Genomic DNA, 20,517 nt, shown 5'->3' on the forward strand with positions numbered 1-20,517 from the left:
CACGTGTGGAGGTGTGTGTGTGTGATACTGAGGTTTGAAGTGTGTGTTTGCTTTCAATGAGGTGAGGTCTTGTTAGAGGAGAGTAGGTTATGCTGAGAATGTCTGTATGTGTATTATGTAATGAATGTGTTCAGCGAAAAAAAAGTGCAGTGAAGCGCAATTATGAGATGCATTTGTATGTCAAGCATGAAAAAGAGACAATGTAACACGGTTCTTTCATACTGCTTTCTATACTATAAGAAAGAAAAATAGTAGGAACACGGAAAAGCCACTAATAATTTTCTGACAGGATATTATGCATATGTTTCCATTAACCCTAAAACACAATCCCAGCGTACAATTTTTTTTTTATAATAACAACATTTTGCTAAAATTATGAAAATGCTATTTCTGAAAATTCTCTGAACGTTCAAAACATCCAGTTTTTAAAATGTGTTAAAAAAATATATATATATATTGGTTATTTGAGGAAAGTAAGGGAACATTCTATTTTATCATTAATCAAACATTGTTTTGGATGTTCCCTGAATGTTCAGAAACAAAAAAAATAGTATCATTTAAAAACGTTATATGAATGTCCAACTAAAACATTGCAGAGTGAAATGTCCCATGAATGATGCATAAATGAAATTTTTGTGCAACCGTTTTGAGAACGTTATTAAAGAGCAGATAACTTTGAATGAACATTCTCTTAACGTTACTGGAAGAACGTTTGTTCATAACTTTGACAGGCTAATTAACACTGGACTGCAGGGAAACATGCAAAAGAATCTCAATTCCTTCCAGCAGCACAGTCATTTAAAACAGAAGGCTAATTAACACTGGCTCCAAAAAACAGACAGGTGAATGTCCTGTGATGGCTAACCTGAATATCTGGCATTATTTCAAAACTGTTCTGAGAATGTTCCCTGTTAGATGAGATGCAAAACATGGGTAAAACACCTGTGAAAAAATCAATACAGAAGATTCTCTATTAATTCAGAACACTGGACCCTATTTTTACATATGATGTTTAGTTAAAACTTTATATTAAGGACCAATACTCACTATTAACTAGTTGCTTATTAGCCTGCATATTAATAACATATCAGCGGTTTATTTCCACTTATAAAACACATATTAATGTATCCTACCCCACATCTAAACTTAACAACTTATTAACTATTTATAAACAGCAAAATAGGAGTTTGTTCAGGGAAAACTCTTAATTGTAAATAGTGAATATGTGTCTCAGATTCTAAAGTGCTACCGATGTCTTACTATGGGAATTGCCCTACAAAAGTACTGTATAGTTTTCTGCCAAACCCCTGTTAATTAACGTTCTAGTGAACGTTGCTGCAAAATTGCCACAAGATCTTCACATTCAGATAAGGGTTTTAATTTCTGTTGTGCACATATTACATTTTAAATAAATACGCAAGATTTGTATAAATCAAGGAGCCTCATGAAAATGCGTATAAATAGTACGCCAAATAAAATTGAAAACTCGTGGTATTGATACGCAAAAATGGACTCTGGTGTGTACATGATACGCATGTGTTTGGCGTGCATATAATATGCAGTTTTTGTGTGCATATGATATGTAATTTGTTTGTGTGCATATAATATGCAGTTTTTGTGTGCATATGATACAAAATTTGTTGGCGTGCATATAATACACAGTTTTCGCGTGCATATGATACAAAATTTGTTGCCGTGCATATGATATGCAGATTTCTGTCACATGCTTGAGGCATTCAGCCAATCACAACGCAATGGATAGCTGGCCAATCAGAGCACACCTCGCTTTTCAGACCGATGAGCTTTGTAAAAAAAGAACGAGTTTCAGAAAGTAGGGGGAATAGAGGAAAAACAATAATGTACAGTATGTGGAAAATAATGTGTTTTTTGAACCTTAAACCACATAAACACATTTCATAACACCAAATACACAAAATAATGTTCTTTTTAGCAACATCATATGACCCCTTTAAATCAGCTCAATGTTTGGCCTCCAATGCCAAACATTGGAAATCTTCTGGCGAACAATATTTGATAGAAACTCATTGCATGTTTTTGCAAAGATGTTAGCACAAATGAAGCACTCATTTTGTATGTGTTTGATACTTCCATGGTTTTTTAAATGAAATACTTAAGTTTGAACATAATTTCACTCTGTCTCTGTCGTGTATATTGCAAACCTATTTATGTTCAGATATGGCAGCATATATATGGAAGCAGATTAGTCTCAAATATAATTCACCCAAAAAACACGATTCACACATGCGTAGACGTAGCGTTTCACATGCATGAAACCTAATTCACATACACACAAAAAAAATTCACGTGCGTGAAAAAAAATATATATTCACAAAAAGCAATTCACATGCGCAAAATAAAATTATATATTCATAAAATACATTTCACAAATGCAAAACACAATTCGTAGATATACAACTGTGCACAAAAACCTTTGAATGTTTAAAATGTACGAGTGTCTGAATGTACAAATCGTCATTTACTACGAATCCACTCGGATTGTGTGTGTGTTTTTGAGACTTTCCTGGCAGAGCTCTCTTCCCACGTGGGTCTGTCGTACTCTTTAGCCAATCAGATGCGAGCTTACCATTCAACCAATCATATCATAAGCCACTGAGAGTGCATTCAGAAGCTCGCAGGCAATCGGGGAGACGTCAAGAGAGAATCCCATAGAAGCCCTGGCGTTACATTTTAAAATACTATACAAAATAATTAATCAGAATACTTACTCCTGCTCACTCACGCCAAAGAACTCCCCGCTCAAGCTCGCCGTATCTGCAAGATTAACGATGGCAGTTTGCACGCACAGCTACTAGAAGATTTACATCTGCCAGACAGGTTGCTGAAGTCATCAAGCTTAGTTTGTGTCTGCGAGTCAGAAACGGAAGTGCTAAAAATCGCTAAAAATGGGCTTCACTTGTCTCAATTGAGTTCCAATTGGGTCGCTGTGTCCATTTCTTTTACTGTCTATGGGATTACTGATGTAAAGGCTTAATTTCCGTTCTAATTAATCCATAAAAGGTGCGCAGAATCGTGCTCCTTGAATGTACTCTCAGTGGCTTATGATGTGATTGGTTGAATGGTAAGCTCGCATCTGATTGGCTAAAGAGTACGACAGACCCACGTGGGAAGAGAGCTCTGCCAGGAAAGTCTCAAAATCACACACACACAAATCCGAGTGGATTCCTAGTAAATGACGATTTGTACATTCAGACACTCGTACATTTTAAACATTCAAAGGTTTTTGTGCACAGTTGTATATCTACGAATTGTGTTTTGCATTTGTGAAATGTATTTTATGAATATATAATTTTATTTGGCGCATGTGAATTGCTTTTTGTGAATATATTTTTTTTTTACGCACGTGAATTTTTTTTGTGTGTACGTGAATTACGTTTCATGTATGTGAAATCGTCTACGCATATGTGAATCGTGTTTTTTGCGTGAATTATATTTGAGACTAATCTGCTTCCATACATATACTGCAGTAAAGCGCAGACCTTTAGTGCAGACCTTCAAAGTCTAAATGAATTTTAATGTTTTCTCGTTCAAAAAGTACATTTATTTTGAGAATTTCCTTTGGCATTGCTAGAGGCACAGAAATAACATAGCAGCTTAAACACAAACTATTTGTATTTATTTAAATATAATAATTATATATATATATACACACATATATATATTAAAATATTATAAAAAAATATAAAAATAATAATTGTTTTGCATATAGCAGCCACATTTTGATATTTTATTAAGCAACACAAAGTGAAAGTCATTCACCAAAAAATCTTTAAAAAGTCAGCTAAAAATCAGCTAAATTCAGTGGGGCAAAACCTAAAACCAAGCATTTCTACAGGGTAGAAAGTATATTCCAGTGAATATTTCTCAAGGGAAGTCTAAAAGTCATTTCTGAAAGTGAATTTCAGTATCGACAAACGTTAAGAATTCAGTGCACCACTTAGCCACATTTTGACAGCTTTCAGACTTTTGTGGTAACTACGTTTTGCACACTGTGGGTGTGTGACTGTAGACCATTATCTCAGCACATTTGCTCCAGGTCGTTCAGGTTTGGGTGACATCTGTGCACTGCAGTTTTGAAATAATGCCAGATATTCAGGTTAGCCATCACAGGACATTCACCTGTCTGTTTTTTTGAGCCAGTGTTAATTAGCCTTCTGTTTTAAATGACTGTGCTGCTGGAAGGAATTGAGATTCTTTTGCATGTTTTCCTGCATCTTTGTGCATGAAGAGCATATGCACGCACTCAGCTTCCTCCTCCATGCTTCACTCAAGGTACAGTATGTGGATGTGGGCAGTGTTAGATTTGGTCCACAGATACGGCTTTGAAGATTGCCCGTCCACACAGCTTCATTTGCTCTCATCTGACACGACGTCTTTCCACATGTCTCAGTTGCGTCATTATTGAGCTTTTTTTGCCCCAGACATGGATCTTTCTAAGTAATGGCATCTATCTTCTGGTTGATTGATGTATCTTTCTCAGCTTCTGAACTTTGCTGGTGTCTGAGGTGCCTGGATGGTTGATGTGGCTTTCATCTCCTAACATTTGTACCTTCTTCCTAATTGAGGCATTAGTTTGACTTCATACCTGTGCTCTGTCCCGAATAATGATCCTAATGATCAGTAACTATATTGTTTATTCAAAAAAAATTAAAAAAAAATTCAACAGATATTTTAATTATTCGTTGGTTGCAATGATAAGATATATGAAAATGAAAGAGTTGGGCTTCTGAATACAGTTCATTGTTATTTTCCAGCAAGCACACTGTCTGTTAATGGTCTGATGCCCCGCTGATGCTGGAAACACTCCTTCATCTTTACAGTCAAAAAAACTCCAAAGACAAACTCTAATTATTTCAGTGCATGAAGCAGGCTACTGTTGTCATGGCGATGGACACTCTTATTAGTTATGTAGGTTATTGTCAGGGTGGTAAATATCTCACAGATGGTCTTTCATAAACTTTTTCTTTTCTTTTTTGCATAACAGTTGCGCAGACCACCTCCACAATGGCTTACTTCAGTGAGAAGTGCTTTCATTTCCTGTTAATATATTGGCTTTCTGCATTGCTACAGATATAATCAGCTTGAGTTTTTAGTGAAAGCACTTATGAGGAGATTGTCAAATGTGAGGTTTGATTACACTCCCAAAACTAACCTCAGTATTTTTTGTGTGAGTGGAGAACAGAATTCTTGAGAAACTGAATCAATGTAGAAGACCTATAGCAAGAAATACCACTTCCCAGAGGAAAGACAAATCATAAACCCATCATCCCCTACAGCAGCGGAGCAGGTAGGAGAGGAGCCCAGGGCGGAGACATAGAGCCATAGTGCCAGGGTGATGGGGAGGATCCGGAGGGCCAAGGCGGAGCAGATGGCTCAGGTGACCAAGGCGTAGGCGGGAATCCAGAAGGCTGCAGTGGAGCCGGAGTGACAGAGGAACAAAGCGGAGCTGGAGGGAAGGAGGAGCCCAGTGGAGCCGGTGGGACAGATCGACGAGGCACAGCCGGAGGAGTGGAGTCCTGAGGCGATGGCAGGTTGACGACTGACCAAGGCGGAGCTGGAGGGACGATGGAGACCAACGGAGCGGGTGGACTGACGGGCCACGCCGGAGAGAAGGGAGCTAGGAATCATGTTGAAGCCACTGGGTCTCGGTGGCTGGAGGTGGAGACAAGGGATCCTCCACCCACAATGCCAATGGAAACTGGCAGACCCGCGGTGAACTCACAGCTGAGGGGCTGACAGGAGACAGCAGAGGGGATGGTGAAGACTGGTAAGGAGGTGGAGCTGAAGGGAGGGTGGGAGGGAATTTTGAGCAGTCTGAGGGTTTCAGTGATGGTGTGTGCTGCCCACACACACCAAATGGTGACACCCATGACAGGGAGTGTCACAGAAAGGGGAATGACCTCCATGGTCGTGACAGGACAGGCAGATAGTTCCAGGCTGACAAACAGTTCAAAACAGACCTTCATGGTCGTTTCAGGATATACAGGGAGTTCATAAATAGCCTCAGTGATCTGTAACAGGACAGGCAGATATTTCAAAAGAAGATGGAAGACTGGAGATTACTGAATAAAGGTCTATTAAATGATAAGAGTCCTGCCTCAGCTCACCCTCAGAGGTGGAACAGTGGGAGAGGCTTTCCTCTGCGCTTTAGCTTTCCACTGTTTCATCCACCGTTGCATGTGTTGTTGCCAGATCTCATACCTGATCAGATGATTGGTGAGGCTCCAGGGAGATCCTCAGATCTGTCGCTCTTTCTTGTGATTGCTCTCTGGTTACGGTGGGCTTTGGTTCTCCATCTGCAGTGCGCTCTGGCTGATGCTCCATGCAGTGGGGCAATGATTGGCTGAGTTCTGGGTATTGCCGAATCACTCCACGAAGGCAGCGAGGACCATCTCTGGACATCTGCGCTCTGCATGCAATATTGATGCTCGCGTCATCTTGGTAGCTGGTTTCGTTGGAAATGTACAGGAATCATCTGGTGTGGTCCTCAAGGACAAGTTCCCCCTGGAAGAGGAAGAGGAATTCAGGGTGATCCATACAAAAACCAAAAGAATTACTTACAAAAACGGAAAATAAACGGGGATACAAACGACGAAGGTCATCTACACAAGAGTTTAATAGAATCCAAGAAGATGATAATCCATGAATAATCCATATATTAACATTAATTAAAGTGACCAGGTTCAAAAACATGATGTTAAATGTTTGTGTTTCTTAATTGTGATGTGTAATGCATTAAGCTAAAAATTAGTGAACGTGACATACAGCCAAGAATGGTGACGCATACTCAGAATTCATGCTCTGCATTTAACCCATCCAAAGTGCACACACACAGCAGTGAACACACACACACACCCCGTGAACACACACCCGGAGCAGTGGGCAGCCATTTATGCTGCGGCGCCCGGGGAGCAGTTGGGGGTTCGGTGCCTTGCTCAAGGGTACCTCAGTCGTGGTATTGCCGGCCTGAGACTCGAACCCACAACCTTAGGGTTAGGAGTTAAACTCTCTAACCACTAGGCCACGACTTACCCTCAACGGAGTTGAACTTTCATTCTGCACTCATAAAGTCTTTATAGCCTACAATATTTTACTATACAGTACGTTCATATATATTAAAACATCCATAAGGATTTAAAGGGGTTCTATTATGCTTTTTTACTTTTTCAACTTTAGTTAGTCTGTAATGTTGCTGTTTGACCATAAAAAAGATCTGCAAAGTTACAAAGCTCAAAGTCCACTTCAAAAGGAGATATTTTATTTAAAAGAAATCAATTTTAAAAAACTACAATGAATGACTTGTTTGGACTACAACGCATATTTTCTGGGGTTGTGGGTTCGAGGCACTGAACCCCCAACTGCTCCCCGGGCGCCGCAGCATAAATGGCTGCCCACTGCTCCGGGTGTGTGTTCACATTGCCAAACAATGTATGTTCACTGCTGTGTGTGTGCACTTTGGATGGGTTAAATGCAGAGCACGAATTCTGAGTATGGGTCACCATACTTGGCTGTATGTCACGTCACTTTCACAATTTTTTTTTTTTTTTTTTTCACTTATGGTAACGGAACAGACATTTCCCGACCAGGCACTGAGTGAAGCCAATCACAACACACACTGGTCCAGCTAACCAATCACAGCACATTTCGTATTTCGAGTGACTAATCAAATTTAGAAAAAAGTTACATTCTTTAAAAACGAATCCTTTGAAAATATTACTTATAGTTGACTCTGCAAGACACAACACTCTAATAAATTTATCAACCGCCTCATACAGAACTTAACACATTTTTTCTCCAAAAAATCACCATGGAAACTGCTAAAATCATAATAGCGGCCCATGTTCAGCTCATCAGTTCTAAAAGACATTGTAATCGCATTTTTGGGCTTTTTCACCCTTAAAGCACAGGACAGTAGCAGAAGAGACACTTGTTGTACCACACAAAGGAGCGACACCCACTAGTCTATGCCTCTGACCTAAAAGACAGTCTGTTGTGGTTTTGAAGAGTCTGTACTTGCTGGAATTGTAACCTCTGACCTTGTGCCAGTGCTTGTGTACTTCAGCACACCCACACACAATCTGTATCTGCAAAAAACACTGGAATTTTACAGTCATTCACAATTCTATACACATCTTTCTCACCACTTGTGTATTTATACTGCTGAATATTTTGGCTAATTTGATAAGCATATAGTACTCTCAGTTCCATTTAACCAGGTTTAAAGTACAGTATAGAAAATTCTTCATATATTCCATAAAATTGGTACAGAAATGTGACATTTTTTTGTGGGCCTGTCAACACTGCTGCTTTCACACAACTATTCAGGAGCCCATTTGATGATCAGTGGAATAATGAGCTTAACATACTGTCAGCTCTCTTTATCATCATTAAATATAATTCTCCTCAGGAGAGCTTTGTGCCATTCGAATGATTACCATACAAAGATAAATCAGTACAAATACAATAGAAACATGACAGAGGCAGTCATTTCCAATTAGCGCTCTGCACTGAACTCAGATGTACTGGAGCTTTATTACGTGAGCGGTTCCTTTCTAGAGATAAAGAAATGCCTGTTAGATGACTGGAAAATACATTTATTTTAACGCTAGAGTCATTTCACCATGTTATCCCTTATGAAAAGTTAAGTGCAAACTGAATGGAATGTTTTCACACACTTAACTGCATGTTAATTGCAATTAAATGAAAATGTATTATTGTATAAATTATGTTTAATGCACTTATCCGGACCCACTTAAGTATGACTAAAGTACATAATTAGTTAATAGTTATTTATATTGCCCGTGAAATATGGTTAAAATACTGCTGAATGTACTGACAAGCATTTATGATGAATGTAAAATGTACTTTAAAGTTTAACTTTTAATTTGACATTATAAGAAAATGCACTTTTTAAGAATCAATCATGAAAGTGTGCTGTTTTCAAGTACACTTTTTAAGTGGCATTTTGTTTAATCCATATTACATTATCTGCAAGTACAGTTTTTGTAAAAATGTAATATCAAGATGAGAAGAAAACAACAAGTGTACTTTCCACAAAAAAATTATGTGCACTTCTTTTTCACAAGGGATTGCTGATTGTGATTGGGGTTTGACACATGAGATTGCTAATACAGGGCATAATATTTCAGAACATGGCCTCAAGAAGAATTTGGACTCTGAAGGCACAATTTGACATTTGACATTTATTCCTTATATCAGTCCGTGAGATATATTCTGAGAAAATGGTGATGGAAATTTCATTTTTGGGCGAACTATCCCTTTAAGTGTCCATACAGATTTTGGGGTTGATTGTGCACACTCACCATCTGACTGCTGTGTTTAGTGTTGTGTTATTTTTTGAAACATAATGACATATAAGGTTTGGTTTGTGTGATTTATGGGATGCATCAGTCAGAGATAATTACTTTTCCTCTCTCAGAGAGATGTCCACTCCCCAGAGAGCCAGACACTCACATCTGTGGCACAGAAAGGCCACATTAACTGTCCCAGGTGTCCTGGTTAATGGCTCAGGCCGCCTCTATGTCATTAGTCACTGAGCTTCATTTATTGGCACCTCCCGTAACTAAAACTTTAAGCTTTGAGAGTAATAAAATCAGCTTCTTCTGTCACGTTCTGTCTATATAATGATATTCATCAACTGTGTTTTATTGCATGTTGTCAATTCTGAATCCTTTATAAAGCGACAGTGATGTATAACATCTTAAGTTCTGTATTAGGTTTGATGTATCAAAACAGATATTAATTAAATTTATTGACATATTGAATATGGCCTTTGGGGATGTGTGAAACCTCTGCATGTGGTGGGATCTCAAATACATTATGGATGCGCTGGACTTTCTGCTCTTTTGCCAAACACTAATTGGGCACTAATCTCTCTTGTGTCTTTATAATTAGCTAGTGCTTTTGTCCAAAGCAGCATAAAGTATACGAGTGTTCTCCTCCAGAGAAATCCAAGGTTAAGTGCTTCGCCCAACGGCCCTATCTGTCCATCTGTCTGTAGAATTTGAAGTCAGTTATAGATGCTAATTGAAATGTTGTGGTACCTTGACTGTGTGCTCTCTTATTATCATCCTTTTTTCTGCAACATATTTTTTTAAAGAAAAAAAACAAATACAGTAATATTTCTTAATAACTTCCTAGTGTAGAACACTGGAAACATGTCAAAATTAGATCCTTTCAAACCAAAATTTTGTGAAATGTTTTATCCTTTGTGGAAAAGGATAGGTGGAGAAGGTGTGATTAATTGTGTTGAATGTGCACTTTCAATGTACCTATCATATTTTAAAAGTACATAAAAAATACTTGCAAATATAAAATTAATGAAAACCTCTTTAAGTACACTTTAGTGGCCTTTTATTTCATTAAATAAACTATAGGTGCACTTTTTATAGTGCACTTTGTAATAATGTCAAAAAGTTTTACTTAAAGTACATTTTAAATCATTATGTTTTAATGATCTTGTCACAAATCAAGCCTCCGTGGCTTCCTCCGATCACCACCAGAGGGCCCCGTCACCTGAGTACTGAGCATTCTCCAGACTTCAATTCCCACAATGCTGTGCGTGGGACTGATTACCTGCACCTCATTCGCAGGACTATTTAAGCAGCTTTAAATCTCTCTCTCATTGTGGAGTCTTGTTTTGCTGTGGCTAACATTTAATTTTACTGCAATCCTTCCATCTCCCCTCATCTGACACGAGCACGCCGTCTCCTCACCCTTTACCGACTACTTCCACGTCAACCTCCGCCACTGCAGGCCTCACCTGGCTTTTCCTGAGAAATTTGGTGGCTCTCCTAAGTGCAGAGTCCATTCATCTATTCCTCGTTCAGTCACCTCAGAACCCCGCGATTGCATGATCCACAAATTTCATGGAACGAGAAACAGATAACCTAGTGGTCTGACATCTGTCTCCAACAGTGTGTTCAAACTATTCCCCTATTGGAACCCTCTTCTATTCCCAATCTCCCACCAGAATATAATGACCTGGCCGAGGCGTTTTTAGTAAGAATAAGGCTTCTCAACTTCCACCTCATTGCTTTAGTGACTGCACCATTGATCTCCTAGCTGGCACAACACCTCCTAAGGGCAGAGTCTTTCTATTATCACAACTGGAGTCAGAGGCTATTAAATCTTACATTGAAGAGGAGCTGGCCAAGGGTTTCATCCGACCTTCTACCTCTCCGCCTTATGCCGGGTTTTTCTTCATAAGCAAGAAGGATGGGGGACTTCGTCACTTGCATTGAGGCCTGAACAAAATTACTGTCAAGTTCCGTTACCCGTTGCCTCTGCTTCTCTTTGAACAGCTCAACACTGCAAAGTATTTCACCAAGCTCAACCTCCTCAGTGCATACAATCTCATTTGAATCTGTGAGGGTGATGAATGGAAAACGGCATTCTCCACCACATCAAGGCACTATAAATACTTGGTTATGCCATTCGGGCTGGTCAGTAGTCCTTCAGTTTTCCAAGCCTTCATCAACAACGTGTTAAATCGATGGGTCATAGTTTATATTGCTTTATATTCCTTTGATGCTCATGTCCAACATTTACTGCAATGTCTGATATCAAATCAATTGTACACCAAAGCAAAGTGTCAATTTCATCAGTCTGTTGTCTCCTTCCTCAGCTACATCATCAGCTCAGAGGGAGTCGTCATGGATGATAGAAAGGTTCAGGCAGTACTGAAGTGGCCTCAGCCCTCCTCAATCAAGGAACTATGAGGGTTCGCTAAATTCTGCAGACTCTTTATCAAGAATTTCAGCACTATTGCAGCTTTGGGGGTGGGGGGCACGCAACACTTATCCTGGTCTCCGGCAGCTTTAAAGGCCTTTCAACATCTGAAGGATTATTAATTCAACAGCTCATTCAATGTGTCCATTCTTCCCCCAGCTCCGGCCATCCCGGTATCACAGACACCATCCAACTTCTTTCCAGACGCTTCTGGTGGCCCACTTTACATTTAGATACTATCACCTTCATTCATGACTGCCCTACCTGTAATATCTCTAAATCTTCCCGACAACTAATTGCTGGACTGCTACAACCATTCCCGGCCCCACATTGCCCTTGGTCACACATTGCCATAGATTTCATCACTGACCTCCCTAATTCCATGGGTCACATTACCATTACCTTTTCACCGGTGATTGAACTCTGCCTATTAGTTTTTGAGTACTTATTAATAAAGCTGCACAGGGATCCCAACTCTGACTCATTGTTACAGATCTGTTGACATGCTTTAAAGAAGTGCACAGTAATATACTAAAGCACATGTAAAATACTTTATTAGAATTAGATTGTTATTTAAAGTTACATTTATAGTTTATATTTATACTAAATGTACTAAATTGCATCTTTATTTGAAATGTGTAATTACAAATATACTTAAATACAATTTTCAATAGAAATTACATAAAAGTAAATTTTACTTGATACAATTTATACATTTTAATTTATAAATCTATAAATGCTCGTCTGTATTCAGTTCTACACGCATTACACCTAGTATCCATCTTTCAAAGACAATATAATTAAATATCAATATCAACTTGAATTATCATGTAATTAAGTGTCCTAAAATGCTACATTAAGTTCACACTTTAGTAAATTCTTTTAAGTTGTTATTTCTGTAATAAGCACTCTTTTTAAAGTCTTTTAAAGTCTATTATCTTTAACATTGCGAAGTTATCATTTTTATATTAATTAAGACATGAGTGATGAAGGTATAAAAATGCACTGCATTTAGTCTGAAAGACTACCGGTGAACTGTATACTATAAGAGGTGCTAACTGTGATAGTATTTGAAATGTTTTAATTGTGTGTATATCATAAGCTCTGTGTGTGCCGTCTGATCTTTGATTCAGAAATATTCATTTAATCCAGCGTAATCCTTTCTGATCTGCAGTCAGACCTGATTAAAGAGATTACAAACGGCACTCCAAACTCTTCCTCTGGAACTGCTTTTCTTATTTGTGATCAGAGGATCCATCGTTCTGGGCTGCAACTCTAAAGCTAAACTAGATTTTAGGTGGCAATGGCAAGAAATTTCATTGGATGTTTAGGCACTAAAGAGAAAAACTTTGAGAGGAAACAGACTCAGCTGGGGGATGAGGTTTATGGTGTTTTTCATGTGTGTACTATGTATACCATTACTCAAAGCTCATGTTAGTGATGTCTCTTAAAGCTTTTACATCACTGAGAAAATGTGTGTGTGTGTGTGTGTGTGTGCGTGCGTGTGTGTGTGTGCGTGCGTGTGTGTGTGTGTGTGTGTGTGTGTGTGTGTGTGTTCGTGCATGTCTGCATATATTATTCATATATGACCAATTCTTTTACCAATAAGAAATGTTTTTCACAATCCATTTACCTCCACTTTCTGAAATGACATGGGATATCCAACCAAAAATCCATCAGGAGTTGATTGGATCATAATAAATGTCTCTATATAGCAAGTGATTAGCAGAGAAGGGCTAAAAAAGTAAAATTTGAGAGGCAAGAAAAGAAGTAAAGTTTTGCTGAAAGACTGAGAAGACAAACATTTTTTGGAATAACTGGTTTGGAATAACTGACGAAGCTTGCACGTAAAGACCAGGAGTACGTACTAAGTAATTGGGGTCAAATGTATTTGTATTTTATTTTATTTTAAGTAATTTATTAATTTCTCTGTTTCTTTTCAGTGTCTTTGTGCCACGTCTCATATGTGACTGTAGTGTTGTATCTTTCAGAATTATCGTCAGTGTATGGCTGGTCTGCTGGTCCCTCCCTATGGTGTAATGGAGAGTGGCCCAAATGCTGACAGTAAGTACAAACACTTGGCTTTGTTCACCCAACAATGATAATTCTGCTGTCATTTTTTGTTCCACACCGTGAAGCACAGAAGATAAGTTTTGAGAAATCAAGCAAAAATTACATTGAAAGTATCATATACAGTAAGTAGTGCAACGTATGTGCTTGTTAAATGTCCTCTGAAGTCATACAATTGCTTTTTGTGAGAAAAATGGCAAAACATAGACCAAAAGTTTGGTGTCTGTAAAATTTTCTGATGTTTTCATGTCTTTTAAATACAGAAAAAAAAACTGTAATATTGTGAAATATTCATCCAATTTAAATAACTCAATATATCTTAAAATGTAATTTATTCCTGTGATCTAAGCTGGATTTTCAGCATCAGTACTCCATTCACACGATCCTTCAGAAATGATAATATTATACTGATTTGCGGCTCAAGAAATATTTCTGAGTACTATCAATGTTGAAAACAGTTGTGCTGCTTAAGATTTTTGTGGATACAGTACATTTCAGGATTCTTTGATAAGTGGAAAGTTGAAAAGAACAGCATTTATTTGAAATAGAAGTCTTTTGCAACATTGTACGTTTCTTTACAGTCACATTAATCAATTTAATGCATGTTTTGCTTAATAAAACTATCAATTTATAAAAAAAAAAAAAAAAAAAAAAAAACGTACTGACCCTGAAGTTTTGACTAGTAGTGCACTGTATGTCCTTCATTCCCCTCTGCTGTAACTCTTAATCTTCGTTTGTGCTTGTGCATGATCAAACCTGGCACATTGCGATCAGCTTTTGATAAGAAGAGTGTTTTTTTTTTTTTTTTTTTTTTTTTTTTGCTGATTAGGTGCTGTATAAATAATTTTAAGTAAACTAGCATGTTTTAAAGTTTTATTGCTGATGTGTGTAGTTTAGTTAGTGTCAGATGTTCTCTATGTATATAAGAGTGATGTGCTGTTGTCCAGGGCTGGAGTTATTGTTCCTGAAGGAGAAAGCTTTTGTAGGTTGTGCAGTGCTCAGTGCTCAGATTACACACATCCGGCACCCCATGATGACTTTACACACTATATTTAATCTTCTTACTTAACTATCACTTCTGCTGAACCTGCTGATCTTCGATACATTTTACTCATGCCTTGACTAAATGATGCTGCTCAATATTTATCATACATATTTTTTTTTCTTTCATTTGTTTACAAGGAATGCCTGACAAAGACAATCTGAACACCAGTTCTCCCGGATCATCATCCAAACACTTAAATAAGGTTTGTTTTAATCTTCTGTCTCTTTCATCTCTTCAGTCATGCCACATGTTCACTCTTTTTTCCAAAATCATGACCATCTGAGTCCAGTATCTGTCATCATCACTCACTCACCCTCATGTCTTGAGTGCTGTTGAGCTCCAGAAACCACAATAAAAGGACAATAAATTATGGGTAACACTTAAGTGTAGGGAACACTTTTCACTATTAACTAGTTGCTTATTAGCATACAAGACACTGCACATCTATCCCTCACATCCTTGTTTTCATTCCTGTCAAAAATTAAGGCTACGTCCACACCAAGCCAGAGCTTTCCCTGTCCAATCTTTTTTTTTTTTCTCATCTCAAGAAATATCTGCTTCCACACGAAACCACAAAACCGACACAAAACGATGTAGTATACATGCCAAATCAGCATGTGACACTGTAATTCTGCCACAGAGATACACTAGAAATGGAGAAGAAGACTTGGACTATGCGCATAAACCTTGTGTGTGGTATACAAACGAATATGGAACAATACATTTATTATTATGTGTTAATGTTAGTTAATAAAAAGACAATCGTTCAGTGTTTGTTCATGTTTTTGTTGCCGTTACGTGACGTATCGGTGTCTGACTAGGGGCGAGACGTGGACTGATGACATCATTGTTTGAAAATATACGGATTCGCTGTCCACACGAAAACGTAAGGGCGGCCTTTTCAGATTTATCCACTCCGGGACCCGGTTTCAAAAAATATCAGTTTCACTCTCCCAAAATGCCGGATCCGTGCGGACATAACGCCTATACGATACAAAATTTATGCATTTACAGCGAAACTCGTCTCTGTGTGGACGGGGCCTAAATATGGTGCTACACTGACTACAGTATATATGACATTATCGCTGTGTAGGACTTTGCATGCTCAATTTTATCTGCATAAAAACTATTTTTGACAACATAAGATATCCTGTTTGCCCTTATTTTGAAGTGGTTTGTGAATAATCTAGTGCTCTTAAAAATAAAGCTTATTTTTTGGCATCTATGGTTCCATGAAGAACCTTTAACATCCATAGAACCTTTCCATTCCACAAACGATTCTTTATAGTGGAAAGTTCTGTAGCTCTTCACATTAAGAAGTAATGGTTCTTTTTAAGATTGGTTCTTTTTTTCCTTGGCATTGCTGTGAAACCCCCCTTATGGAACCTTTAATTTTAAGAATGTACTGTGAAATCTGATACAAACTGTCTTCATGCCTGACACCAGGAGACAAAACTAATAATGAAAGAACTTCAGCATGTCCAGAAATGTGCACAGAAAATGAACTTCTCCTAGTCTGTTCATGAGAGGTTCCTTGAGGTCCATCTTAGACAGTGCTTGACTCGCCTAATGAGCAAAGAGCAGAGTTTGATTCTTGTTATTTCTCCTGTTTGCGTCAGTTCCGATATAACTGCATCCTTCCTTCCCACCATTTCCTCGAAAGAACAAGAATACATTTGTTTGAAATGTAAAACCAACTTGGCAGCTCTGCCATCCTCTATTTCTCATTTCTGTGTACGTGTTCCTGTTCCTCTGACCTCTCGGGTCATTTCCCGTCCACTGCTCAGACAGACAGCACGTCTGTCAATTTTACTGCCACAAGTTCTTCAATTTTCTTTTTTTTTATTCTCTGTAGATGCATCCAAATAAGCAGGCGATCAATATCGGCCACAGCAGAGTCTCTGTGATTTGCATAATGGTGTTGTTTTATTCACTTAAGTGTGTTTGTGGCTTTGGTTAACAGAAGGCCGAATCCGTCTCGCAGGATGTACAGAATCGTTATGTAATGAAGGAGGTGTGTAAATCATGCTGTAAGATGCCGAAGAGCTTAAATTGATTCAAACTTGGATGAGTTCACAGTTAAGACTGCTCACAGTCTGTTCTGTGTGAGTTAAGCTCTGCATTAAAGAAGCTTGGCTGGACTGCAGACAGAATTTGTTTGTCTGGAACAGAAATCATTTTGAGATATTTTTACTTCTTCAGAAATCAGAAATCTGAACATTGGACAAAGCCAGGATCAAAATTCTTGCTTCCTTTTGTTAACATGTTAAAGGTTGTTACAAAAGAGATTTTGGATATATTTTTTATCACATTATAAACAATAATAGTTAAACAAAATATTTAAATTTTTTGAAATAAAATATAACATAAATAACACAAATTATATATTAGGAAGCCCCTCTGTACAAACTTTCAGAATATCAATAGGAGTAGAGCTGGAAAGTTTAATATATGTGAGTTAAATGTACTGAAGTGAAGATTTCTGGATCAGTGCTGGAGAAAAAACTCATTTTGAGAAAAGGGTCTTTGAACTGTAATTAAATCTGCAGATGCACAGGGCTGCTTAATTCTGGCCAAATGGGTGTCCTAAGCATATCACTCGTGTGTAAATTCAGCTACTGTATGTGAAATATCTTATTCAGGGGAGTTCTGAAAAAAAATACATTTTTATCATTCCTCTATGTCTTATGATTTTTTTTTTAAGTATTAACATTTGTCAGATGCAAGGTGTATGAACACTTATGATCTCACATGGCTACTTGGAAAGCAACAAAGTGTGCAATATGATGATATATTTGAAATATTTCTGATATTTTAGAACTGAGAACAACTCAGCAAAGATGAGCAAAACCATTTTTGCTGGCAAGACGCGCACCTAAGACTCATACATCGCAGAAACACATTTATTGATAGAAGCGGTGTGAAGTGTGTCTAGTAATAATCACTCTGGAGTTTGATTGTGGGTCATGTGTTGCTGTAGATGTACAGTCTGGTTGAAGATGGTCATGAATAATGTAAACGGTTTGGTTAAAAATGCAGCACACTGGCCCTGGACCAGCGTCAGCTACTGCTCGAAGTGCTGAGAAACACTGCAGTATGAAACAGTAATTAAATGAATATATTAATCAAATCATAAAGGTATAAAGGTTCAAGTGAATGAATGAATGATTAAATGAATGAATGAATGAACGAATGAATGGAAATAGAAAAAAAGGGTAAACACGGAGATTATTTATTTTTCTTTTCCCCATGCTGTAGAAAATGTGCAAACCTTGCTTTCCAAGTATCACAATTTTATGTCATGTTTAATTTTTTTAAATAGAGGGTGACATTTAATTATTGAATCTCCTGCACCAGTTATCATTCAAAGCTAGTTTTATGTGAGTCCTGATATTGTAAATTCTTTATAGAAAAGTCATGCCTCAGCAAATGAGATGTCATGATATTGCTCACTTGGCATTTTACCTTATATATGAGTCAGTCTGGCTGAATGCTTCACAGAAAGCAGTCTTACAGTTTACTCTGTCACCCAGAAGCAATATACAGTAAAACTGTCTGCCAATATTTCCCTGTTCAATTCAATTTTTAATTCAAGTTTATTTGTATAGCGCTTTTCACGATGCAAAACGTTGCAAAGCAGCTTTACAGAAGATTCAAGTTTCTACATTGTGTTGTATTAAAGTTAACAACAGACTAAAGAATAAACCTACTGTAATGGTCCCGCATCCATCTCACCCCCATCCTTTTCCGTGAATGTTTTCCAGAAATCATTCATTCAGAGTCCCACCAAACGTCACCCCGAATCCATTGCTCAGGTATTCCAGCCATGCTGTTATCACTCAGACAGCTGTCAGTCACAGTGCTGAGTACATCATGTGTTGTGTGTAGAGTGGTTTATGCCTGTCTCTCTCTGTTTGTCTCTCAGGTGCCGTCAGAAAAGATCCTACGGGCAGGTAAAGTGTTACGAAACAACATCCTGTCCAGAGCACCTCACATGATCAGAGACAGGAAGTACCACCTTAAAACATACAGGTGAGTGTAGGAAGTGTATAATAAGATATAATAATAGTCATTAAAGACTGATCTCTGTGTTGAGTGGTTCAGTGGATTACCTGTATTCTCTGTGTGTGTGTGTGTGTGTGTAGGCAGTGCTGTATGGGCACGGAGCTCGTTGATTGGCTGATGCAGCACACTTCCTGTGTTCACTCTCGTGTTCAGGCTGTAGGGATGTGGCAGGTGCTGCTGGAGGAGGGCGTCCTAAACCACGGTGAGTGTGCCATACTCATACACTAACAGTCAAAAGACTTTTTTAAAAATACTTTTATTCAGTAAGGACACATTAAGGTAATTAAGCTAATCAAAAGTTACAGATAAGACACTGATAATGTTACGAAAAAAAAAATCTATTTCAATGTAGTCCTTTTGAATTTTCTTTTTTCCAAAAGCATCATTTTCAACACTGATAATAATCAGAAATTGTTCAACAACAACAAAAACCAAAAAATTTTAATGAACACCAAATCATCATATTGGAATGATTTCTGAAGCAAATCAAATAAAACACTGAAGACTGGAGATACATTTACTATATATTCAAATTAAAAAGTTTTTAATTTTTGTATTTTTTTTACAGTATTATTGCTTTTTACTGTATTTTAAATCAAATAAATGCAGTCTTGGTGAGCATAATTTTTTATGCTTTTTCAACAACATTAAAAAAAAATCTTACCAAGCTCAAGGGTATAGTGTACATGAATAATCACCCATTACATGCAGGTCAGTCACTGATTAATGCAGTAAACCACAGAACAATTACTGATCTTAATTAAAACAATACTGAACCAAATAATTAACTGAATAATGACACCGTTGCCTTCCGTAGAGCTGCTTTACAGTTGAAATTGAAGTATTTTCATAACTGATGCATTTGACAACATTGTTATTTTCCTGTTTATTATTGTGAAGCTGCTTTGAATCAATCCGTACTGTATAAAGCGCTATATACAGTAAATACTATATAAACACATGAGCACAGTTTGTGGGAGCTCTTAATTAAGATCTATAATGCAGATGATCACTTCTCCTCACACTCTTAGAAAAAGAGGACAATAGTTGCCACTGGGGCGGTACCTTTCAAAAGGTACAACTACAGCTGTGCATATTAGTATCATGAAGGTACATATTTGTACCTTTTGAAAAAGTCCCACCCCAGAGACAGCTTTTGTCCCCTTTTTCTCAGAGAGTGTAGAATGAGCCACGCAAGAGCTCAGTGTTCACACTACAGATGTGATGTGGGTCTTCATTACTGTGTTTGTCTGCAGTGGACCAGGAGCTGAGTTTCCAAGATAAGTATCTGTTTTATCGCTTCCTGGACGATGAGATCGAGGACGCACCCCTCCCCACTGAGGAGGAGAAGAAAGAGAGCGATGAAGAACTACAGGACACCCTCCTGCTCCTCTCTCAGATCGGACCTGACGCCCATCTGCGAATGATCCTGAGTAAACAGTAGGTTCACCCTCAGAAGCAGCAGCAGAGGACTCTGGGTTATTAAGAGAAGTGCCTCCGAGTGATCTGATCTCTATCTGCTACCGTTTGGCTGCTTTCCTATGAAC

At 38.0% G+C, this 20,517-nt stretch overlaps 1 protein-coding gene across 1 annotated transcript in view; it reads left to right on the forward strand.

The window, feature by feature from the left end:
- The window catches only part of LOC109105477 (rap guanine nucleotide exchange factor 4-like), a 55,997-nt gene that overhangs the window by 21,627 nt on the left and 13,853 nt on the right, over positions 1 to 20,517 (forward strand). The window contains exons 5-10 of the mRNA XM_042763161.1: positions 13,782 to 13,854; positions 15,043 to 15,107; positions 18,670 to 18,720; positions 18,831 to 18,937; positions 19,051 to 19,172; positions 20,227 to 20,410. Coding sequence (XP_042619095.1) covers positions 13,782 to 13,854; positions 15,043 to 15,107; positions 18,670 to 18,720; positions 18,831 to 18,937; positions 19,051 to 19,172; positions 20,227 to 20,410 — 602 coding nt within the window. The remainder of the gene's footprint in view (positions 1 to 13,781; positions 13,855 to 15,042; positions 15,108 to 18,669; positions 18,721 to 18,830; positions 18,938 to 19,050; positions 19,173 to 20,226; positions 20,411 to 20,517) is intronic.

This window comes from Cyprinus carpio, chromosome A9 (genome assembly GCF_018340385.1).
Source record: "Cyprinus carpio isolate SPL01 chromosome A9, ASM1834038v1, whole genome shotgun sequence".
Classification (NCBI taxonomy): Eukaryota; Metazoa; Chordata; class Actinopteri; order Cypriniformes; family Cyprinidae; genus Cyprinus; species Cyprinus carpio.